Source organism: Heliangelus exortis, chromosome 3, assembly GCF_036169615.1.
Source record: "Heliangelus exortis chromosome 3, bHelExo1.hap1, whole genome shotgun sequence".
NCBI lineage: Eukaryota > Metazoa > Chordata > Aves > Apodiformes > Trochilidae > Heliangelus > Heliangelus exortis.
Window position 1 is genome coordinate 110787372 of NC_092424.1, and position 25802 is coordinate 110813173.

At 40.0% G+C, this 25802-nt stretch overlaps 1 protein-coding gene across 1 annotated transcript in view; it reads right to left on the reverse strand.

Annotated features, from left to right (window-relative positions):
- The window catches only part of PKHD1 (PKHD1 ciliary IPT domain containing fibrocystin/polyductin), a 265495-nt gene that overhangs the window by 64810 nt on the left and 174883 nt on the right, over window positions 1-25802 (reverse strand). The window contains exons 52-59 of the mRNA XM_071742174.1: window positions 24804-24941; window positions 17352-17465; window positions 15984-16071; window positions 13107-13261; window positions 10643-10795; window positions 9431-10309; window positions 7691-7853; window positions 5123-5283 (exon numbers count right to left, since the gene is read on the reverse strand). Of these exons, the coding sequence (XP_071598275.1) occupies window positions 5123-5283; window positions 7691-7853; window positions 9431-10309; window positions 10643-10795; window positions 13107-13261; window positions 15984-16071; window positions 17352-17465; window positions 24804-24941 (1851 nt within the window). The remainder of the gene's footprint in view (window positions 1-5122; window positions 5284-7690; window positions 7854-9430; window positions 10310-10642; window positions 10796-13106; window positions 13262-15983; window positions 16072-17351; window positions 17466-24803; window positions 24942-25802) is intronic.

Here is a 25802-nt window from a genome sequence, read left to right on the forward strand (position 1 = left end):
TCCATGGGAAGAAGAACATAAAGTCTGATAGGCTCATACATTTATACACATATATATGAATTTGATATATATATGCATCTCCCTACATTGATCACCAGGACAACAAACAATGCCATCCAATGTTTACAGGAAAGGTAGGGAGGGACTTTTTACAAAGTGAGAGGACAAGAGGTAATGGTTTTGAACTGGAAGAAGAGAGATTTAGGTTAGACAATGGGAGGAAAATCTTAAGTGTGAGGCTGGTGAGACACTGGAACAAGTTGTCCAAGGAACTTGTGGAAGCTCCATCCCTGGAAGAGTTTAAGGACAGGCTGGATGGGGCTCTGAGCAACCTGAACTGTTGGAGATGTCCTTGCTCATGCAGGAGGGTTGGAACTGGATGAGCTTTAAGGTCCCTTCCAACTCTAAGCATTCTATGATTCTATATTAGCTTCAGAACAAAGGAAATAACATCCCTGAAAAAGGAAAATAGCTTTTTATCAGAGGTTGAGATACAGGTGAGTCTGAGGAAAAGTAATTTATAGCATTTCAAAATGGAAATATCACATGACCACATTAGCCCCAGTGCTGACATCGTTTGCTCTTTCTGGATCTCCAGCCCTGGTCTCTTCCTCCTTGACTGACCAAAACAAATTATACAGAGTGATGTTTTGCCTTGGTAGAGCCATCTGCTGAGGCAATCTTATGGTGGCATCCAAAGGAACTGTGGGCTTGCTTTCCCACCAGTGGATTCACCACCCACAGGTGTCCCTCCCCCTTCCACGCTGTCCTCAGCAGAGCTGATCCTTGATCCTTCAGTTCTGCAGGTTCAGCCTCCTCACACCTCACAAACCATCACATAGGTATCAAAGATACAAAATAACTTATTTTCCCTTTGTCTTACTTTAAGACATCACAATATGTTCCCAACTTTTTTCTTGACTGCATTAAGGACTGCTGATATCCATACCAGGGATGTGCTTTCAGGAAAATTAAATAAAAGTTACAGACATATTCTGATCATATGAGGCTTGTTTTTTATAAAACAACAACTTAATAACAGCTCTTTTAATGTCCTCCATTGCTTTCAACACATTTTACACGGACCATTTGTTGCAGAAAAAGCAAATTTCTATGTGTGAACAACAACAAAAAAAACCTTCAGAGGAAAACACTAAATGCTTCAGACCAATTTTGCATCTGTTTCATTTCTTGAAAATCTACCATACCTGCATTCTTTTTCAGACACTTTTAATTGCTACACCTGATTGTGCATTGCAGGTGTAGCTATTCATAGTCCTTGGAGTATTAAATATATACAGTGCAGCATTTTCATACAACTTTAGCCCTAAATTATCCTAGCAGCCTGTGTGCCAACATGATACACTTCCTCAATTCTTATTTGAAAATAGTTTTAAATAATAATAAAAATTCCCAGAAGAAATAGGATTGTACAAAAATCCTTGACCCACACCCTGAGGAATTTTTGGCTGGTTACATCTAAAGCTAACTTTTTAATCTTATTTCTGATGAAACCTAACAAACTGTTGTATATTCCTATATATCATTTAGCCTGGACACTATTCAAGCTTTCTGAGAGTTTTGTGCAAAGCTGTTGACAAAACCAGGTGTTCAAATGTCTGTGCAAGTTGCTTCAGATAAGCATCTACATATGAAATTCTGTAATCTAGAAAATTTAGCACTCCTGGGCACTCCTGCCTGCTTTCCTCTTACTGGGACACATTGGTCCTGGGAATGCAGGAGGTGATCTTTGAATATGGACCAATTTTCCTGGGCTCCTTTCCCAGCCAGGTCTTTATCCAATCAACCCTACTAAGGAGATCCTTGAAGAGCCCAAAATCTGCCCTTTTAAAACCAAGTGCCAGCAGTTCCCTTCACACTTTCCTCCCTGCTTTAAGCTTGAATTCTACAGTCTTATGGTCACTGCCATGGACATCACTCACCAGCCTTTCTCCTTTGAGAAAAAGCTCTAGCAAAACTCCCTTTCTGGTTGGATCCTTTACCATTTGGAGGAGGAATTTTGCCATCAACGCACTCAGGGAACTTTTTGGAGTGCTGGTGTTTTGCTGTGTTGTCCCTCCAGCAGATATTGGGGTGATTAAAGTCCCCCACGAGGACCATGGCTTGTGACTACAAAGCAGTTCTTATCTGTCTAAAGAGGGTTTTATCCACTTGGTCACCATGGTTGGGTGGCCCTGCTCTGATATGACTTGCCCCTGACTCCCCTTTAATCCTGACCCTTTGGGTCTCCATCAGCTCCTCATCCATCCCCAGGCAGAGCTCCAGGGACTCCAGGTGATCACTGATGGAGAGTGACACCCTCTCCTCTTCTGCCTTCCCTGTCTTTTCCAAAGTTTATCCCCACACTCCAGTCACAGGAGCCATCCCACCACATCTTGGTGATCCCAATCACATCACAGCCCTGCAGGCAGGCAGACATCTGCACCTCTTCTTCTATCAGCAAACTTTGGTGTGACAAGGGGTTTAACCTGGACATGGAAATCAGTTGAGTGAACAAAGTGTTCCCTCATCCTTCATTCCTCACACTCCTGTTTACAGCTAATTCTGCTGTACAACTTGTGAGGATGAATTTTTGCCCTACCATGGTACCATTTAGTGCTCCAGGTCTGGCCCTGAGCTCTTTTGTAAGAGGCTTCATAGAGAGATGAGTTTGGGGAGAAAAATATTTTGTCATCCAAAAAATGGCAACTCAAAGAGATTAAAATAATTACAAATTCATGTTAAACTCATTAAATTGTTTTGGATAATTTGAAGACTGGTACTATGAAAGTTTCCTATAAATGATTTAAGGGTTGAAGGTGTTGGAAAACATTTAATTTTAAACTCGTGCAGAATCATATGTAAAAGAAAAAAAAAAACAAAAAATACTCTGATTAAAAAATAATTATGCTTTGTTTGACACAAAACCACTTCTGTTGTTGCTTTGTTTTCTTTTGGCAGAAATTATAATTAAAAAAATCCTGGATCTGTTCCCTCTTTTTCATTGTAGTTTTCATTTTTTCCTGAATTTTATGGCTTATCCAAAAACCTAAAACTTCCGTTTTACATGAACAACTCTGCTTCTACAGTAAACCATAATAAAAAGACCTGGTCTACAACCCAAAAAAACCAACACAGGAAGTAAAATTCAAGCAAAAAGGAAGACAAAAGACATCATATAAATTCAATTACATGAATGCCATACTGTTTGATCCACTGTGCCCCACTTATGGATTTCACAGACTCTTCCCTATGGTATTCTTCTGGGAAAACATTTTCCTGGCTTTTGTGTTCCTGAAGTTCCTTGAGTGTTCTGGTTTGCTCCCTTTGGAGTAATGAGAACATCTAGAGCTGGGTAAGGACCAATAACTTCAAGCTGATTGCCCAAGTTGGAAGCTTAAAGGGAATATCTCTATGCTTCTGGATGAAGGTGCAATTAAGAGGATGTGGTAAGCTTTTGAACCTCAAGAAAATTTGTGTCTTTTATCTGTGTAAGTAGTAAGGATATTTCTGTGCTCAGAGTAGCAGAGCACTTACCAGTGCACTGCAGGTCTCTGATGAAGCTTCTGGAGGTGGTCAGGATTATCCAGGTTTAATAGGGTTCCAGGTGGATGTACAGTTAAAAGAATCAGCAGGTGAGTATTAACCACCCAGACCATATAAACACCAAATGCTCATCTGAAAAGTAGAACTCCAAGGGCCAAATCCTACTCAACAGCATCATAACATCAGCCTTGTCACTGGCCATGAAGCAATGTCACACCAAAGGGGAATCTGGCCCCACAAAAAATCTGTGGAAGCAGAAAAAGTGAGCATTTTCTCCTCTTTTTCTAGCATGGGAGCCTGCATTGGGCATGGAAAGGCATGGGGTGCCTTTCCAAATGTGAGCCTCAAGATGAAAGGAACTGCAGGTCAGGATGAGCAACACAGAGGAATTAAACACACAGCTGTGAAGGGAGCAGGAAGGAAAATCCCAAAATATTTGGGCAGCAAGAAGAAAACAGCAATTTTGTTATAGCCTCAGAGGCAGGCAGCATTTACCATATGCTGTTGCCTCCATTAGACAAGGAGATAACCCCTGTGGAGTGCAGGATGCACTGAGGTGGTGGGGACACCTGACATGGATATGACTGCATGCCAAGGGGTGCTAAAAATGGGGGGAATCTGAATAAAACCCAGGGGAGCAAAAGCCTGTATGCATGAATATGTGGGTGCTAAGTGATAATAATTCTGGGGTATTAGTGCTTGCACATCATTCATGATCAGGGCAGAAAAGGTAGAGTAAAAACCAATGTGCTAGCAGTGAGACAACATTCATCAGCCCTGTAAAGCAGCCAATTAGAGCAGGATCTTTAGAGGAAATACTGGATACACATCAGACATTTTGTTTAAAGTTTCTTCAAATGTTTAATCAGTTTCAGAGTGTGATGGAAAACAGGATTAATTACAGTCCCTTCCATCACTTTCCCAATACCTCTGGAGTCACAAATGAGGCTCCTTTCCAGCAAAATGGCCACCATCAGCAGCAGGCACGGGAAGCACTAATTGTAATTAAAGGAGTTTATTGGAATCAGGGAGCAGAGTTTTAATCAGGGTGAGAGAGAAGCCTTGCTGTGTGAACCTTCAGAAAGGGGTTGCTGAGCAGAATGGGCCTTTTTAAACCAGAGAGAGAGAGGCCTTTAAACTTCTGGAGTTGGTTTTCAGCTTGATTATCTCCTCAGTGGGATATGGATAAAAATCCACACTGGGCCAATTATTGTTATTATTTTGCACTTACATGGCTTGCCTTACTTAACGCTCTCAAAGGACTTTGTAAAAGGGCAGGCAAGCTCTTTTCTGGTCTTAAAATGAAACAGTGAAACCCTAAAGGGGCTAAAGATGCCAGGTGATGTGATGCACAAAGGCAGAGAGGCACTGGTGGACGCAGAACCATACAACAGGGCCTCCCAGACTTCTACACTGTAATCCAACACCTCTATCCTGGAAAAGCATCACAAAGTCTGGGATCACCACCAGCTCAACATCAGTTGTAGGTCTCAGTGAGAGCCTGAGGAACCCCAAAATCTCATGGGTCAAATGCATGCAGAAGTTTGAGAGATCAAGAGAGATCACAGGCACTTACCAGCTTGCAGGTAGAACTGTGTCCATTCAAATTCTGACTTTGGGAAAACAGAAACAGGTGGTTCTAGGTTCAGGAGACTTCCATCCAGATCCTTGAAAAGGGCCTTTCTTGAGCCTTTGCATCCCTTTTCAGGGAAAATGTTGTCTTCAGAGGTCTGCACACTGACGGGCAGGAGGGGTGAAGTTAGTATGAAGAAAAGAGCAAACTGACTACAGAGAGGGTTTAGTGTCTTCCCTAGATTATGTGCCTAATTTCTGGATCACCAGAGCCTGGTGAGCTAAATCTCCTGTTGAGAATGTTAAGTGGTTTTAGGTGCATTTTGACTGATGGTTTTCTACAGCTGAAAGGACCCAGCCACCTGGCCATTTCACTCCCATTACACAACACAATGAGATCCAATGACTTGTAATCCAGCACAGTGCATGGAAACCTCTACAGATTGCCACATGGATACAGAAAAAATCTTGAAGAAAACTTAGAATTCCTTGGGCTCAGGTTGGAAAAACCCTATTGTTGCTATTTTGAATGCAGAAATTTGATTAACAGTAAGGGCACAGAAACAGATTGGGCAGTGGTCCCAATGAATACATCTCCAAAAAACATAGGGAACAAAGATAGCTCCTCTAATCCTGACAGCTTCTTGAGCACCTCTCTGAAGATCCAGCATTTCAGCTGGTTAGGTTTACCAGTGGGATAAGCAAAGTATTCCATAGTGTTACCCATATTCCCTGATGTTTCTGTTTCCTCTCTTGCTCTAAGGCAGTGCTCACCTTCTCATTGACAGGACATATCCATCAAGATATCCCTCCAGGATGCTGAAGCAGAACAATGCAGCCACAGCTTGGATCAAGCTCAGCAGTTGCAAAGGTGAATTAAATAAATACATGCAGATAATGCAAGAGGAGAACTGAGAGATGAAATCTCCCTAGGAGGTTTACCAGACAGCTAAGGAAACCTTCAATAATCCACGTGCATTCATCATGTTTGAAAACCAGCAGCTCTTGCACTGGACTGCATATTCAGCAGCTCACTAATAGCAGAATATCATGGGATGGATTCAAGACTGATACATAATGGGAGCTGACAAGCTGGACAAGTCTCAGAAACCTACACGCAATCTAATGCCCAGAGCAAGAAAGGAAAAATATAGAATAAAATAAAAATTCTGACAGAAGGCTGGAGGGGATCTAAACATAGCAGTGTGGGACACCTCCAATTATTTTTGACTGGCAAGTGAAGTCCAGGCTGGATTTTTTTGCTACTTCAAGGCTTCCCTGACATAGCCTCTGCATTGTGTGGACTGGTTGTAATAAATAAATAGGCTGTGGTTTCTATTGGATGGGGTATATTTAAACAGTGGCAACCAAAAGTGAGTTAAGGTTGAGGATGAAGCTCGCCCCCCCCTCTTCCACATACAGAAGAAATTCTCCTGGGAACAAACAGTTCTGGCAATCCTTTGACATCTCACAGCCTGCCTGGTACTGATCAACTTTTCTGTTGTGATCTTGGAGGCAAAAATCAAGCTCTGCTTTCCTGACCAAAAGGACATTCCCTGTCTCAGTTTTTTTTCGCTGACATTTTCTGAAGCCTGAGGCTGAGAAGTCAGAGATGCTCCGGATGGAGTTTTAAGAAATGGGATATGTGAAGTTTATTCTTCTTTAAAAATGTAATTAAAAAGGGAAATCCAAGAGGACAGATCTGGAGATACAGATTGATAGAATCTAAACTTCAAATTAAAAAAGAAAAAATAAAAAATTCCTGACTTTGCTTGCTTTTAATTTTTGTCTTTTTGTTATTGTAGATCCTTCTCTTCTCTTCTCTTCTCTTCTCTTCTCTTCTCTTCTCTTCTCTTCTCTTCTCTTCTCTTCTCTTCTCTTCTCTTCTCTTCTCTTCTCTTCTCTTCTCTTCTCTTCTCTCTTCCCTTCCCTTTTTCCTTTCCTTTCCTTTCCTTTCCTTTCCTTTCCTTTCCTTTCCTTTCCTTTCCTTTCCTTTCCTTTCCTTTCCTTTCCTTTCCTTTCCTTTCCTTTCCTTTCCTTTCCTTTCCTTTCCTTTCCTTTCTTTTCCTTTCCTTTCCTTTCCTTTCCTTTCCTTTCCTTTCCTTTCCTTTCCTTTCCTTTCCTTTCCTTTCCTTTCCTTTCCTTTCCTTTCCTTTCCTTTCCTTTCCTTTCCTTTCCTTTCCTTTCCTTTCCTTTCCTTTCCTTTCCTTTCCTTTCCTTTCCTTTCCTTTTCTTCCCTTCCCTTTCCTTCCCTTCCCTTCCCTTCCCTTCCCTTCCATTTCCTTTCCTTTTTCTTTTCTCTTGGGTTTTTTGTTGGATTTGAGTTTTTCTGTGTTTGTTTATTTGATGTCTGAGCTTGCTCATTTTTTGTCAGACAGGAGAAATACACGAGCAGAAATGAAGAATGGGACAGCTCTGCAACCAGACATCCAGTCTAATCTAATTGATTCAGCTATTTGTATGACAACAGAAAAAGACACCTCATCCAAACAGAGGGCAGGACAGTCACAAAACTATAGGTGGTGGTTTTGTACAAGCCACTAAAAAGGATAGTTAAAAAAAAATATGTTACCTTGCTGGATAAAAGTAGAACCTGTCCCTCTCATTGACATGGAGCATCCTTGATGCCTCAGCTGTGATAAGAGGCATGGTGCCCAAATGGTCAGGATTTGACATGATGCAGACATCCCTGTCTTCACTGGAGCAGCTCTTAGTAAAACCAGTAAAAGTGACTTCTGTCAGGGATTAAGACAAGGTCAAATAAAGAAAATTAGTTAGAAGAGTGCCACAACTAGAGAAAGAAATGCTCTGTTCTATAACATTTTCTATGTTAACATTGCTTCCGTATATATATATATATATATATATATATATATATATATGTAAATATATGTAGAAATAATTTTTAATTCAGACTATTTGCATTGATCTTAGACCTCCAGTTGGTTTTAGAATATCCCATAATCAGGTTATATCTAAAGTGACACCAACCAAGGCATGTCCATAGCAAATGGAATCAAAGGAAACATTGAGAAAAAAGGAATGATGAATGAATTCTCATTTAAATCAATAAAAAACAGTTTAATGACAACCTGCCTTGGATGCTTTATCCACTTGTCAGATGCTAATATAAGATGAGCTGGGCCTGGTGGCACATGCCTGGCTCTGGCACTAAACCCTTGTGTAGCTACAAAATCCATGTTTTGCCACAAATTTTCTGTGAGAGCCTGAGCAAATCTATTTGTCTTTATCTCCTTCATTCTTCAATAAAAAGAAGATAATAAATTTTCTTACTAAAGGAGGTAACAGCAAGGGAGAAAGCCATGAAAAACTGAGGTATTTAGATCCCACCATGCCAACCAGGCATCTAGGTTCTGCTATATGCAAATACTGCTCTGGGGACTGTAAAATTCATTTGAACGAAATAAGTGGGATACAAATCTGGCTTTTATCTCTCCTCTGCAATCCCTTATGACAATAAAAGCTGTAACTGTGCTATTCCCTTCTCAGAGTTGGTATCTTTATTTAGCTAGAGGTAACTATAGAACAGAGAGATGAACCAAGTGCAAATATAGCACGGAATGTAGGAGTGTTTGAGGTAAAATATATACATCAACACAATATAATTATACTGTAGTAGAAAATGAAAATACTAAATGTGCTGGAGTGTGTCCAGAAAAGGGCCATGAGGGTGATCAGAGTGTTGGAGCATCTCTGTTATGGGGAAAGACTGAGAGAGTTGGGGTTATTCAGGCTGGAGAGGAGAAGACTCTGAGGAGACCTTAGTGTGGCCTTCCAGTAACTGAAGGGGCTACAAGAAAGCTGGGGAGGGACTTTTTAGGATGTCAGGGAATGATAGGACATGGGGGAATGGATTCAAACTAGAGGAGGGGAGGTTTAGATTGGAAGTTAGGAAGAAGTTCTTCCCCATGAGGGTTGTGAGACCCTGGCACAGGTTGCCCAGAGAGGTGGTGGAAGCCCCATCCATCCCTGGAAGTTTTTAAGGCCAGGCTGGATGGCGATCTGAGCAACCTGATCTGGTGGGAGGTGTGCCTGCCCATGGCAGGGGAGTTGGAATGAGATGATCTTAAAGGTCCCTTCCAACCCTGAAAATTCTATGATTCTATAAATAACATTACTTTTTAATTAAATCATATCAAACTGAAGAATTCTCTTCTTGCACCCCCTGAGGCTCACATTTCCCCACCGTGTCCATTTATGTGCGGAAGGCTGCAACTTCAACTGGGAAAATGTAACCCGTCAAGAAAAACAGTGACAGAATAGTCTGTTCAGTGGGCATGGGAAGACCAACCTTTCAGCTTCATGAGTCCCAGGGCTTTTGGACAATGCCCAGTTTTGTGCCATGGCTCATCTGGCCTTTGGCTGGGAGCAGTGGTGAATGTAGGCCATAAAATCCCAACACGGCCTCTTAGAGGGGAGTTGGGTGGTCGATCCTTGGCTGTTTGATCAGCTGAGTGAGGCTTGATCCTGTCTCTGATGCAGTCAAAAGTTGAGCTTGTTGCAACAATAGTGGAGTTTCTAAGCTCTATGGACCTTTTCCCTGTGTGGCATTGCTTGGCATAGAGGCAGTGCACCACTGCCATGAGACCCACAGTGTTGTCCACCAGCACCACCTTGTCCATGATGACACTGCTTCCAAGGTGGAACATGACCCCATAGTCATAATTCTTATAGGATATAAAACCTGTGATTCTAGTGCAGGTCTGAAACCCATCTCCCTGGTAGAGATGAATTCCGTGGAGGTTTGAATGGGCCACGTTGTCACTGCAGTGCTCACCATCAGGCAAACACTCTTGACCCCTGATGTGGAAGCCAATTCTCTCAGACCCTGCAACAGCATTGCCACAGAGGGAGACACCAGTGACAAGGTTCACCTTGATGCCAGCAACCCAGCTGGATAAACCTTCTGGTTGCCTGCTCAGGATAACAAGGTTCCTGATGAGAGAATGGTTTTGCCCTTCAAAATCAATTCCAGGTCCAACTGTGTTGAACACCAAGTTGTCATGCAAGAAGATCCTGTTGCTCATCACTGCTTTAATGCCAGCTCCACAGCTACCACTGATGCTGGATGACACCACTGAGGACCCGTGGGATATATTCCTGAATTCCAGAGCAGAAAGCTGAGGAGGCCCAAAGTTCACAAATTCAATATTTGAGAGCTGAAGGAAACCTGCAATGAGATAACTACAGTGAAACAAAAGCTTACAAATTACCTAAGAACTGATTTCCATTTGAACAGCATTCAGGAATCTAATATCAGGCAATCTGTGTCAGTCAGTTGTTAGCAATGGATATTTGTACAGAAATATAAATAAAGTCAGAGTAAAAACCAACAAACCTGACAGCCCCTCTGAAAATAGGTTCCATTATTTATGGAATATTACTAATCCTGGTGTTTCATACATGTTGCAGAGTCAGTTTGCTTACAATTGCATGGTGCCAATGGGCACATCTGGTTTAGAAAGTCTTTTCTTGGGCAGAAATGGTCTGGGGAATGAGATACCTTCAAACTCTGTCCCACTGGGGTCTGTAAAACGTCCCACCAGCATCCTCCCAGCACAAGGCATATCAGACTTGAGCTGTATGTTCCTTGTTAGGAGTCCAACCTCTGCAGCCAAAGGGATGTTTCTGCCATCTTCTGTCTTATGGGACTCTCCTGGGGAGTTTCAAGAAAGAAAATGTGATAAGTGTCCATCATACCTGTAAACCACTGCTTTGAGGGACATGAAATCTGACAACTTGTGCACAGCTTCTCTGCAGAATCTGCACTGACATTCAAGTCTGTTTTTCCTCCAGCACAACCTCTGTGCATCAACACAAAACCAGAAAGGCCACCTGCCCATCAAATATTCACCACGCGTTTATATTTTACCAGTATTTTTCATTTTTAGAAAAAGAAGGTGCTAAATCTTTTCCCCGTGGTGTGCAGATGCCAAACCAATAGAAAAATTCACACTTCATTTTTTTTCTGACCTACGTGTTCAGCACACTGCAGAGTTGATCTCCATGAATTCTCATTAGGATCAGACCAAGGACAATACTACAAACCAATTTATCCCAGAGTTTTGGTTTAATGTTTTTCTAAAACAAAATCTTACTACATGAGGATTTTGAGAGAGATTCTGCAGGTATCTGGCTTGGAATTAATCTTAGGGGACTGTAGATATCTGCAGATATTATTTAGTTACCCAAACTGTTTCTATGTCCAATAGAGAGCAATAAGCAATTCTCAAGTGCAATTTGTTATCTATTTTATACATCTGCTTTAGGGGGAGATGAAATACAAGTGAGCAGTATGTATTTTTCTGCTTTGATTATCAAGGGAGAGGAGAGGGACTATCTCATGTATGAACATTTACTCTGGATATCTACACGTGCTCAGGTGAATACCAGTATTTACACAGCTCTTAATTCTCCCATCAGTCTTTTTTCTTTTTTTTTTTTTTTTTAGCTATATCAAACAACTGTGGTACTCAACATGTACTCAATCAGGATACTCTTATACATACAGTAGCTAAAAAAAGGTAGTAAGGTACTAAGTAGTTAAGGTTAATAACCATTTTTCAGCCTTTCAGTACCTGAAAGGGGACTCCTGGAAGGCTGGAGAGGGACTGTTTGCAGGGGACTGTAGTGATAGGACAAGGGGCAATGGTTTGAAATTAGAGAAGAGCAGATGTAGATTGGATGTTAGAAAAAAAATCTTTACCATGAGTGTACTAGAAAAATGGAAGAGGTTGCCCAGGGAGGTGGTTGAGGCCTCATCCCTGGAGATGTTCAAGGTGAGGCTTGAGGAGGCTCTGAGCACCCTGATCTGGGTGAGGGTGTCCCTGCTGACTGCAGGGGTTGGACTGGGTGAGCTTTAGAGGTCCCTTCCAATGCAAATTATTCTCTGATGATTGATTATTCTATGTTTGTATCATCAAATCATATCTTTAGACATCTTTAGGTATCTATAGATATCTATCTTTATCTATAGATATCTATCTTTAGATATCTATCTTTAGAGGTCCCTTCCAAATGATTCTATGATCCTTCCTTCCCTCACAAAGAAGAAAGGCTGTGCAGAAACTGCTGGAAATGTGCTATGATTTAAACTGGTTTTTTGTTTGTTTATTTTTTAAAGTCATTGTCATATAGAACTATGCCATGGAGGCTACTGTCAATTAACACTAAGGGTAATTGCAGAACAGTGCTCAGCTCCAAGTGAAACTTTGTTTACTAGCACAAATATAGTCATTTAAAATACATAATATTTCTTTTTATCCATCATACTAACTTCTGTGCCTGCTAGCTCAGATAAAGATTAAATTTTAAAAATTATTGCTATGCACAGGAAAAACCCTGCTTTTGGAGCTCCAGAATTTTACCCGTTAATAGGATAACTTTATTTTTTTTAAAGAGATGGTAATAAATTTTCTTTATATGCCGCAATAGAATTAAATTATCAACAGTGCCTCTCTTTTTCCATTTAAATATGGGTAACATGAAATCTACACAGGATGTAGAAGAATAACAAAGCCTATATTTATTTACATCCTAGATTACAAATAAATTAATTTTATGCCATTTAGCTGATAAAATTTTGCACTTGAAACTCCACAAGTTTGATTATTTCAAAATATGCAAAGGGCCTAAAAAAAATTTGCATTTATTTTTTCCTTTAAATTTCAGCTAGTTTTTCTCTGTGTTAACCAGTTCCACTTAAAACATGAAAGCCCAGGAAGCTCCCAAGAGGTATTCAACACTGGGTTAATCCTCTTCCCCATAATTCACATCAGAACCATCTCTTCTGTGCAGATTTGAACATCACATTTTCAGCATCAAAACAGAAAGGAAAAAGCATAGGAAAAAAAAAAAAAAAAAAAAAAAAAGATACTTCTGTAAAATAGAATTGGTCTTGGTGAGATATGGAATGGGAAGTCTGTGCTTCAGGAAAAAACTCTCCCAAATGGAAAGAGATTCCTTACCAATGTGCCTGTGCAGAAGGTGTTCATGAATTCTGATGCTGTGACCATTGACTTCTTTAAGTGTAAGCACTTCAGCCTGGTGAGCTTCATAGGAGGAAGAGCTGATGACAATACCTCCACCATCATTCCAGTCTACTTCATCCTCCACAAAAATCCTGTAATGGCAGCATATTTAGTTAATGGCATTCCATGTGGGAGAGTTATGCTCACAGATTTTCTAAGAAATGAACAACAGGTTTGCCTTGGCAGATCTCAGAAAGCATCCACGGGCTATGCTCTAGGAAAATGACTTTCAGGGTTTTCTGCAAAAAAACAGATGTCTGTGGGAGGAAATTAATTCTGAAAATTATATTTCACACTGTTGACTAACAAGGTATTTCTGTTCCAGTACAGAGTCACAGCGACCAAGTAAGTTGCTTACCAAAGACCTGTCAGACAATTTTTGGTGCCAAAATTATCCTAAAAAGCTGAAGGTCAACTTTGGACTCAGCCAAAAAAATGTAGATGTCCATGTGTAGGGTTGTGTGTGTTCATGCTCAGGATTTAAGCTTCCACTACAGTTGTTTGGCACAGTCAGTAATGGGTGGAAGGCACGAAGTGGGCACATAAAGCAGGATTTGATTCCCTAAACAAGAGCAGCTCTTGCTATCTGATGTAGCAGATTTCTAACACAAGATATATACTACATCTGCTGATAGATATGGTAGGACTTGTTCATGGAGTGTTCCTAGAAACACAGCTAGAAGCCATGGAGGCAACTCAACTGCATCTCATATGAGCCCCAGAGCACCTCATATGAGTCCAAAAACTATGTTTAGGTACCCAAGTCCTGCTCTTGGTAATTCCTGCCCTCTAGACACCAGCACCTTGACCTCTGCTGAGTCTAGTGGGAGTTCAGGTTCCTTTCAAAACATTACACAGACACCAACATTTGGTTTAATCTAGAAGATCCCTTTTTGCATTCAAAGTTAAATTTGCAGCCGAGAAGTTTTTAGCTTGACATAGAAGAAATAAAAACATCTAGTGAAAGCAAAATAGATAATGATCAGAGTTCATATAGATCTGATAAATATTACAGGGTGACTGATCAATACAGAGGTGATGATCAATACTCCTTGGTTATTTGTTGAGGAAACAGAGCAGTGAATGAATCCAGAGAATATCCCATTGTGCATTCAAGAGTGACAGAAGTTAAGAGAAAAAAAAGTCCTAAAAGAATGTAACTGGTGAGCTACATTGCCAAGTTCTTCTTGGTCTCTCTTCTGAGTGGATAAGTAGGCTCAAGCTGAGCACTTATCCCCTCCTTTTTGAAAACAAAATTCCTTCCCTAATTCAAGTGCTAATTCAGGCTGGAAAAATATATACAGCAGCTTCTCTCAGTCAATAAAAAAGCTGAAGCCTTCAGCATTCATATTCTACCATGGAGTTGCCTATTTCTAGCCACATTAACTGTTAGCTGCCCATTAGGAGACTTTTAATTGTAAATAGCTTTTTTTTCTTCTTCTTCTTCCCTTTTCCTTTCTTTTACCAACGGAAACAACTTCTGCCATATTTAAGATGGATGAATGAACTCCAGATATTTGTATCTTAGCACCTCATGATATTTCACATAAAAACATCTGGGCAGCAACCTGGATCCATTTCATCCAAGTATTTAACTCATATTCTTCAGCAAAGAATCTGCTTACACAGAATCAAGGAAAGAGAAGAATTTCCAGAGGCTGATTCTAAAGTTGCATGGAAATATCAGCAATCTGGAAATATCTTTCTCTCCACTCACTGCTCAGCAACCCTTTACAATTAATCTACACTAAGCACTCAAATGTATTAAATCTAAGAACAGATGAAACCTGCCTGTTTGGTCTTTGTGTTCCCATTGCCCATCTTTCCAATGAAGAATGGAATGGTTCCAAATTATTCCCTCCCCAAATGCTGATAACCCAAATGTTCCAGAGAGAGCTGGGTAGGTATTCACCTCACACCAGCTAATGGGCAGTGCACAGAAGTGGAGACCCTTATGCAGATGTGTGCCCTGGTTCAGATGAAAGGTTTGAACTTCAGGCCATGGACACTTATTTTAACTCAACAAGCACCTGTGACAGCTCCATGGAACCTTCCTTAGGTGATGGTTTTGGCTAAACCTTCAGCCTGAATTCATGGGTAAGTGATGATGAAGATGAATCTGTTGCAAGAACTGTAAAGTCCCTGGCAACAACCAGGGACAGGAAAGGGAACATTTCAAAAGCTATTTTTGCCAAGACTGAGGGAAAAGGTGTCTGTAGCTTGGAAGGCTCACTCTTCAGGCTGTATGTGCAGCATTATACTCTGAGCAAACTACCATTTGTTACACATACATAAAAGTTAAACTCTTATAGAAGAAAACAAGATGTTCACTCCAGAAACCACTTGGAAGGATTGATCTAAAACTCTGAAGAACATGGTTCAGATCCCAGTCTTGTTTAATTCAGGGATTAAATTTTCATGTAGGTCTCAAACTAAAATGAGCATCCTAATCACCAGGGTAACACCTACTTTTGAGTACAGCTCTTCCTTCTAAAATGAAAGAAAAAGGCAGAGGGAGTGATGGAGGAAAGGAAGAGAGGAAGAAGGGAAGAAAGGCCAAAGCAAGAAAAAAAGGAAGGACAGAAGGAAAGAAGAAAAAATTAGCTTCATTGTTATTTAGAACTAATATTAATCTAAAAATAACACAATTTCTTTGCCAGATGTAACATATTTGTCATTCTTTTAATTAGACATAGTTTAAAGAAAACCTATCACAGAAGAAGATGGCAATACAACTCCTAAGAACATTAATTCACGTCATAGGAATAGGAGGCAAAACTTAATATTTGGAGGGATATTTGTGCAAAATACCACCTTTCATTGCCAGGAGCAATGTTAGTTCCCAGATGTGTCCAAGACGTCTTAGGATAAGCACTAAAAATTTGCACCTGTCCATAAATCCCTGGAAAAAAAATAACAGAAGCAGGATTTCAAAGATTAGAGGAAAGAGAGATATGGAAAAAACTGTACCAGTAACCAAATACACAGCTCTCATTACATTTATTAAACATGTTTCTATACTTTATGCAAAGTGACAGCACATATCCTCCAACTGAAATACAAATTGAAGTAGAAATAAATCATTAATAAAATAAAATGACCACTACAAGTAAAGGCAGGAAGGAGGGTTCTACCAGGGGGTAATCATTAACACACATTGGGATTGCAGACAAAGGTATTTATTTACCTTGAAACAAAGAATAAAAATCTACCTAATAAACAAATAAAGTTAAAACTCAATGAATGAAAGATAAAAAACCTACTCAGCTATGATTTCTATTTCTGATCTGTGAAAAATTTATTACTTCTCCAGAAAAAAAGGGATTTAGAAATAAATAAAAAAAAAAGATAAAATTCAGAAGCTTTTCATAAATTGTTCCAATTTACGGTTGAAGAGAGAAAAAATTTCTGATTTCCTTCATTGAAATATTTTGTTTCCATTTGCTGACCTGATCTGAAATCTTTCCATCTGAATCAGTTCAAAATTTGTTCTACATCTCTAGCAGTGACATTCTGCTTCAGAGGAACTGGTCTTCAAGTGTTTCATGAATCCATTTTAAAACGTGAAAAACAGAAAAAATTCTCTTCTTTCTCCAACCATAAGCATCTGAGAACATGTTAAAGTTTACATAAATTTTCCTTTTTCAGTCTTTAAATGGGTCCAAACACTTGGAAATATTTGAATGTGTGTATTTTAATCCATCCAGTACCTCTCAGATACAATTCATCTCACTTAAGAAAGGCAGTAAAAAACTCTGATATGAGTTTAAGCTCATCATCCTAGCCTGGAAACTTGAGGGCAATTTGTTTCATCCTAAGAGCAACCAAAGATAACTGAGCTCAGATTACCCTCTGGCAGTGTGCATTTCACTCAACAAGGTCATCTGAGTTTCAGTACCATCAACTTTGACAACTACATGCTATGAACCTTTGATCTAGAACCAAGACCAACCCTTGTGTATGGCTGGAAGTCCTTTTAAGTCTTCTCCAGATTCTCAAATAAAGACCTCAGGACTTGACACCTGGTTGCTTACTTCTGTCAAATTTTGCCTGAACCAAATCTCCACAGAAAAACAAGGAATTCTCTTGGTGAAAATTTTGGCTCAAAAAAATGTGTGTACTTTTGTTAGGTATCTTTGCCTCAGCCTGGTTTCTTATGAAAAGGTGAACTCATTTTCATACCAAAGCTCCCTGGGTGGGCAGTTATTCCCTCCAGACGATCACAGGAAATCCCTTCAGATGCTCGAAGCACGACCAGCAGCTTTAAATCCCTTTCTAGGGGATGTTGAAAAGAGCCTGCAACAAAGACAAAAAAGCAACAACCCACCACAGGGCTATCAATAGCTTTCCTAGTTCTGAATTAGGGGGGAACTGGCATCTGTCAATCAAAACTTAAAGGTCTAAATGTCTGAGTTAGCATTTCCCTCCTCAGCCCATTTTCCATAGAATCACAGACTTTTGGGGTTGGAAGGGGCCTCCTGACAGCATCCAGTCCAACCCCCCTGCCCCAGCAGGATCCCCCAGGGCAGGACACACAGAACACATCCAGGGGGGTTTGGAAAGGCTCCAGAGAAGGAGACTCCACAACCTCTCTGGGCAGCCTGGGCCAGGGCTCCCTCACCCTCACACTCCACAAGTTTCTCCTCAGCTTGAGCTGGAACTTCCTCTGTTCCAGCTCCAACCCATTATTCCTTGTCCTGTTCCTGGGCACCACTGAAAAGAAATTGGTCTCATCCTCTTGACACCCTCCCCTCAGATATTTAGAGACATTGATAAGATCCCTTCTCAGCCTTCTTTTCTCAAGGATGAACAGTCCCAGTTCCCTCAGTCTTTTTTCATAGGACACATGCTCAAGTCCCTTCATCATCCTTGTAGCTCTCCATTGGCCTCTTTCCAATAGAGCCCAAAATTGGATGCTGGTTTGTGGTTTTTTTGTTTTTTTTTTGTTGTTTTTTTTTTTTTTTTTTTTGCCTATCTGCTCCTCTACAGTTTCTGGTCCTCTACAGTTTCACCAATTCCCAGATAACCACAAGTTCCACAGTCAGAAAAGGGTCAAATCAGAGCCATGGAAAGATTGAGGAAAAAGCATAGGGGAGAACAACACGTCAAAATTTTTGTGTGTGAGATGGTGTTCCTATAGTAGTAAACTGTATTCCAACTGTGGCTTCATTTATTTCACCAAGGGTAGTTTACAGTTTCAGAAGAAAATGGCCCAGCTTTAAACAGATACTAAAGAAGAAAAAGTAGGGCAGTTTTTGCCCTGGAGAAATGAATGCGGAGTCCAGTAAAAGAGTTCATCGTTCCTTTAAAATCAGAGATTAAATCAATTATGCAACAGAAAACTGCAACAGATGTAGAACTAAAAAATATATACATATCTGTAAAAAATCAGGTGGCCTGTCATGTTCTTTTAATATTTAAAAATTAGTAGCTTGGAAAAGGAAGTCGATTTTGTATCCTAAAGAAACATTCCTAAGAGCAATTTTTAATTAAGGGAAATAAAGAAATAAAGTCATTGTTCCCCACCAGTGTCTGGCTGATATCTGCAGATATATAAAGTTACTGTGCAGCTTTTATATGGATAAAAGACAAACATACAAGACTTTCATGTTCCTTGTTTGATATATCCCACACCAGTGAGTTCATATCTTCTCCATGGACATGGAAGGAATTCAATCTGACAGTGTCCATTGTCCATCTAAACCATCTTTAACTGGTTTCAACAGGAGAAAACCAGGAATTTGGCTGTAACCAAATGCCAGTTTCACAAAAGAACACTAGTGATAAGCATGTTCACCACTGATGAACTAAGTTTAATAAATATCTGCCTTGAGAAGAAGAGTTACTTAGACATTTGTGCATAATTTTTTATGCAGTCATGGTTTTCCTCCTTCACCTTCACAGTAAGTTGTGCTCTAAAAATACTCAAAAAAAAATACTTGAAACACTCAGCCTGAACATACTTCCCTCATCCCCAGCTCAACCTGATCCCCTGGGATAAAGTTATTAGCTAAAGTGAAGACCAAAATGAAAATGTTTGGGGAACTTCACGTTGACCTTACATTGTTATTCACATTTGGCATTTCCTAATCATGATGATCTCCCCTTGAAGTGAGGGATTGTTATTAATTACCATTACAAATTACTGTTGGTGTTAGTAGTGGTGTTATTATTTTTCTCTTGGCTACAAAGCATTTGCTATTTCTTCTACTTCAGTCTGTTAAATATAGCTATGTGATCTATCTAATTCTCAGCTCAATTTTAAAACCATTTTTTTAGTGTGCTTCCAGGCTTAAAAATCACAGACAAATGCTTGGAAATGTGAATTCTAGAGGTGGAAGTTATCACTCCTTTAAAAGAATGAATCTACATTTAGCTAAAAATAGAGGGTTTTAATTCTAAAAAAACATGGCTATCAGTTAAGGAATATTACCCTTGTTAAAGAAAAAATAATCACAGAAAACAAAAATATAAGCAGAGTGAGAAACAAAATGATAAGAAAACTAGTAGCTCATAATCACATTAAAAAAAAAATTAAAACCAGGAAAAAATAAATTTAAAAATGGGAAGATAATGTTTACAGAAATATGTGCTCCAGTGGCTGGAAACTGTAAATGGGATATGACACAAAAGAACTCAGCAGATATCTATGAGTAAAAAAATGAGGCTTGTCTTAGGGATATTTAGAACAAAAATAATACATGCTTATTTCCATTGCTTTAAATCAATGGATTTCAGTAATTTGAACTCAAGGAGTGCAGAAAAACTGGCCCTGAGATTTATTGGACTATGAAGGGGGCTGTTCTGTAGGTTTGGAGTCACCTTTGGTGTCTCAGAGCACTTGAATAAAGCTAACATTGTGCCAATATTTCAAACAAAGATAAAAGTAAGAGCCCCAGGTAATTACAGGCCTGTCAACCTGACACTGATTCTAGGGGAAAAATAAATAAAAACGGAATGTCCAACTCTGAACATAATTAATAAATCATTAAAGGTGGATGATATAATTAATGCCAATCAACCTGGATTCATAGAAAAAAGCAGGTCCTATGAAACTTCCTTGTTAACAACTTCTAATGAGATTACAGGTTTAGTTGATAAAGATAATAGCTTTGATATAATATAATTGGCTTCTCCAAGACACTTGACTTGGTAACACAAAACTTTCTGATTAACAAACTCCACTGGTAGAAGAGGAACATGCCACAAATTTACTTACAGCTTGACTGACTGGAATGGGGGCATTGACTCAAAAAGGTCTGGTCGTGCAAGTACCCTTGCAAGCATGCAATATTTTATCAGTCACCCAAAGTAGTGTGAGGATACCAAAAGTAAGCAGATAAAATGACAGAAATGAAAAAAAAAAATATTAAAGAGGTGCACAAGCAAAGTAAGCAATAATTTAGAAGTGAAAAAGTAGGAAGAAAAGTCAAGAATGTAATATAAATATAAAATATATAGAAAATATATATAAAAATATAGATACTTTGCTGAGCATCTTGCTGTGACAATCTCCACGATCAGCTGTGCTCCTGAATTCAAAAATTATTGGACTCTATCTACCCAGCTATTTTGAAAACAGTGGAGTATTGGCACCAGAAAGTCTGAAGAGGTTTTTGGTTTTTTTCTCATGGTCAATGCACAGCTAGATAGTCACCCAAAGTCAGTTCTCCTTCCAGAGTTGTTCCTTCAGGTGTTCAGGCTGCACTCTGCAAGGAAACCTGCAAAAGCTGGGAAACATCCCATGAATTGTCTCTTAGAGATGATGCTGCCAAATAAACAGATCAGAGTCTGACAGCTGTGGAGTAGCAACCAGCATCCAGCAGTGAGATGGATAAGGAGTGAGACAGGTAGGATGGGATTCTGCTGCCTCAATATGGATATCTAATGCCTCCTGGCAGTCCTAGGCTGCTCCAGGCCCACTGTGTGAGGTTGGTAGTTATAAAACAGAGATCAGGGACAGAAAAATGGCTTTTTAAGCAGAGCCCAGGATACCTGAGGGTGCCCAAAGGGATAGAAAATCCTTGTAGTCAGGCAACTGAACTGTGTTTCCAGAGACATTCATACACCTATGCTTAGATTTTTCACCAGAGATGTTTCAATGTTCTTTTGCTGTCTGAACTGACAAAAATCAGACAATATAACATCAGACTGTAATTTGTTCTAGATACCTGCACTGGGCAGTCCCACTGACTGCAGTGGCTCCACTGACTGTATTGACTGGATCTCTACTGAACCAGCCAGCTCACGTGTTGATCTGCACAGGTTGTACCTAAATTTGGGTTTCTTAACCATATTCACCCACTCCCTGGATGCTCTGATCACTTCAAAGGAACCAAGTGTCTGGGAAAGGGTAAGGACCAACTGAGAGGTGAATTGAAGAGGATAAAGCTGGTGCAATGATCTTTTCAAACCCCTTTCTGAGTGATCAGAGAGAAAGAATTGCCCTAAGTACATCCACAGCATTCCATCTTCACACAAATTGAGCAGCCCTGGAGGGATGCTGCATTTTTGCAAGATGGGACTCAGTTCACAGCTAAAAAAGATGGGACACACACAACTGGAGAAGGTGGAAAAGGTAGGAAAATGAAACTCACTTGTGCCCCAACTGTCATTATAAGACTGAGCATTAATCTTTGCTAAGACCTGGACAATCCAGGGCATAGAGTGATTTACTTTGGGGAAAGTCAATATTGGGGTTCTTAACAGCACTAAAAAGGAGGGGAGTGAGGAGATTAGAGCTCTCTTACCATGGGCAAGATAGAGACATCAGAAATGTCTGGAGTTTCATCTCTAGACAATCAAGCCTTGAGCAAATGATGACTTTAGGCTCCTTGCCTGAACTGAGTTCCATGACTGACAAGCAGCCAAAAAAAAATGAATGTGACAAGTTGAAACTAAGAGAGAAATCTTCTCTGGATAATTGCTTGGTGAATTCTACTATAAAACATAAAAGTAGCCTTCCAGCCAAGAGCATCTCAGAAAAGTGGAGGTCAGGATGAGTCCATTGGATCAATTTGTGTGAGAACTTCAACTTTTTCTGCCTTCTTATCAGGAGCTGAGGGCTTTCTTCATCAGAAGAACAGGGGACTTTCTGCCATATCATCTGTGCTTTAATAATGTCTTTTGGGTTAAAATGAATTACACTATCCTAGTAGAGAAACAAAAAAAACCCTCTGAGATGCTGAGCTCATTGTTTCCTTTTTTATTCTGACACAGCTGTTCTAATGATATTTATCAAGTGAAGAAAAATGGTTAATTTTTATTTTATTTTATTTTTTTTACAGAATGGCAGCCCAGGGAAGTAGAAGTAAAGGGTGTTTCTAAAATGCTATTGCAAATATCACCATCAAAGAAGAGACTTGGGAAGTTTCAGAAAATACAGGAACTCCTTATTAGGGAGCTAAGAGTACTAGAGAAGAAGTAATCAGAAAGTCTCCCTGGGCTAGGAGCTTCTGGAGAAATTACTGTGGGGGTAGATCCAGACATTTTATTTCTGGGTTGTCTGGGGGCTCTGACAAAGTTCTTGCAGCCTGTCACAGAATTTTAATTTTCTCATAACTCCCAGCATTTCTGATCATAATTTATACTGGATTGATAACATGCATTGAAGAGGGAAGTGATGACAGAACAGTATCACTGTATTTTCTCATCCCAAATTATTTTAATAAAATTATGTTCTTGTTGATATTCCATAAACTCCAATTTTACACTGATTCTACCCCCCCCCCCCCTTTTTTGTTATGTGTTTCTCATGTCATTGAGTTCCTACACACTTACAGTCATGTTGTACCATCTGACTTTTTTACCCTGCAGATAAGATGCCAAGTGCTCTGAAGGGCACCAAGTGAGATTTGTTTCTAGAATTTACCATTGTTCTCTAGCAGTTTAAGTAAACAAAATACTCAGGCTCTACCAGAAATTCTTTTTTTGGCCCAGAGCAGGGAAATAGAAGTAACAGAATGTGATGAAAAATTGCTAAGCTAAGAACAGGGCACGGAGAACCTACATGATGGTGAGACCTGGGGATTTGGCTCACATGATGTCAACCTCAGATCCTGCTCAGGCAATGCTGATGTCCACATCTATTAAATGTGTTTACTAAACTGCCTCATTATCTGTTTTGTGTCAGGATTTCTTTAGGGTGTGGTAGAATTGGACAGATGGGCTCCCAAACCTTCCTTTGGGCATGGAACAGTCACGATTGGACAGATGGGCTCCAAGAAGTTACCTTTAGGCCTTGAACACATGGGAAATAGAAAGATGAAGGGAAAAAGAATCTTGCCCTCCCAGTTTTACAAGCAAGCATAAGCAAGAATAAGGTGTGGAAAACTAACAGAGCTTTTACCCACCTACCATCTCCCAGCTGAAACTAGAGCAAGGATAACTCTCCAGAATATGTTGGCCTATGAATCAACAGCTGCAAATACCTGTTTGGCTTTTAATGTCATTACTACTCACAGATGTGCTAGAGGGGAGTTTGTGCAGCAAAGAAGTGCCTCAATGTTTTTTAATAAGTGTTTTTAGCAGTGAACACATGCTTTTTCCTAAAACCAATATGAAAATGCATGAAACTACAAAAGGGTGTAAGTAAGAGATGACTGAGACTCTTTTAAGTATATATATATTTATAAAAATATATATATGTATAATAACCTCCCAGATTAGGCTTTCAAACCCCTTTTTCTGGAGAAAAAGACAAGGCAGCAAAATCACTCTTTTGGCCAGTGCTGCATTAACTTAAAAGTCCCTTGAGATTAACACCAAACAAATATTGGAGCAGACTTCCTCAGGAGGTGATTACACAAACAAATTCTCTTTTTAAAGTTCATGAAACCAATCTTGAGAAAGGTCAAGCAGTGATCAACAATGTGATCCCAGCGTCCTAAGGATTCCTGTAAATAAATACGATGCCAGACTTTAGGAACCTTGATATTTAAAGGGAATTATGTGAGTAATTACTTCTGGGTGGAAAAACACTGATCCCGTCCATTGCAAATAATGTGAAACAGCTCCAGTGACATTGAGGACCCTGAAACCACTAGAAGAAGGGGCAAAGTGGTGCCTCCCTGAAGTCCTGATGCTCATCTGTACAGAGGAATGAGAGGAATGAATGTGCTGGGTCCAGCTGTGCCAGTTTCATGCCACAGTGGGAATTCCAGGTGCTCTGGGGATGCTCTGTGATCATTTATGTTGGCTTTAAATACTTCTGTGTCACCTAAAAAATATGTTACTAGTGACCACAGACACCATAATTGATTGAATACTGAGGTAGATCCTGCCCTGGAGGACTTGGGTCTCATAAACCAACCCCACGTGAGATAGGGAGGATTTTCACACCTATCAGATAAAATCTCAGCCATGACAAAATCAGGAATTTTGCCACCAACTTCAGTGGGGTGCAGACAGTAGTATTTATATTAAATGCTCAGGTAGTTAGATCCAGAGGATAATCATTGTGCTTAACAAAGATTCTGGGTGACTAAATTCCAGACATCTAGAAAGTCACGTGGTGTTAGGATGGCAGGCAGCACCTACAGTTTATAGCAACACTGTACAGTGTTTCTTCCCTTTTTCTTAGTCTACCAGAGCAGAAATAAACCCAGGCACCAAGAAGACAGGCTGTTCACTTACCTATTTTCAGGGTCCCCCCTACCACCAGGATACAGGCTGCACTCAGGACATTGCTGGAGTTGCTGGGAAACTCGAGGGTCCCCAGGATGTAGAGACCTCTCAGAGGGGGAAGAGCTGTATCCACCAGGATGGTCTGGTCTGAGAAAAAAAGCAGAGAATTGTTTAGAATTATGGCAGCCTCCCAGCATTACTCACCCAAAAAGTGTGGCATGTAGGTGAAAAATAATAACTTTGTTTGGATTTTGCTTTATTTTGATTGTTTTGTTTACAGCTACTGGAGAAGGGCTTGAGCATTTGTGCAGCATCCAGAGCTTCATCTACAGCTGAGGCTCCATGGTGTCACTGTAATTTGGCAAATTAATACATAAATCATAATTACAATGATACTGTTGCACTATGAAGCCTCATCTGATGCTGTTTGAGCATCTAAGAGTGTATGTGAAGGGCAGAAAGTCAGAGACATGTTGGTCTCACTAGGTGATTCTGACTCTGCTTATAAAAGTAAATCTTGATCACTCAATGCAATGAGCCAGGACTGAGGTCAGCTGTGGCCAGACAGATTTTTTCCCTCATGGCATCCAAAAGAACAAGACTGGGAAGAAGTGAAAAAATCCAATAGTGTCAATCAGGTGTTTCGTGGCACAAAGTACCCACCCTGTAAACAGGAGTGGTCAGAGTGACAGCCTGAAGCCACACACCGTAACCTACTTCCAGTGACACCCTGTCACTGCTTTTCCATCTTTGCAATTTGGCTTTTGCCCCTCAGGTTTTGTGTATAAAAAAAAAACTTGAGAGTTTTTTCCTCTTCTCCCACTTCTTCTCCCCCAGCCAAGAGGAAAGCTTTGCCTACAGGAACCCAATCCATAGGAACCCAGAATTCTTCAGTTCTGTATTCACAGCACTACTGATTCCCTACTAATAAATGAGTTAACAGTGACCAGGAGAAGGACCATTCAGTTCCTTGAGGACAAACCAAGGAGGATATTTTTCCATTGCAGA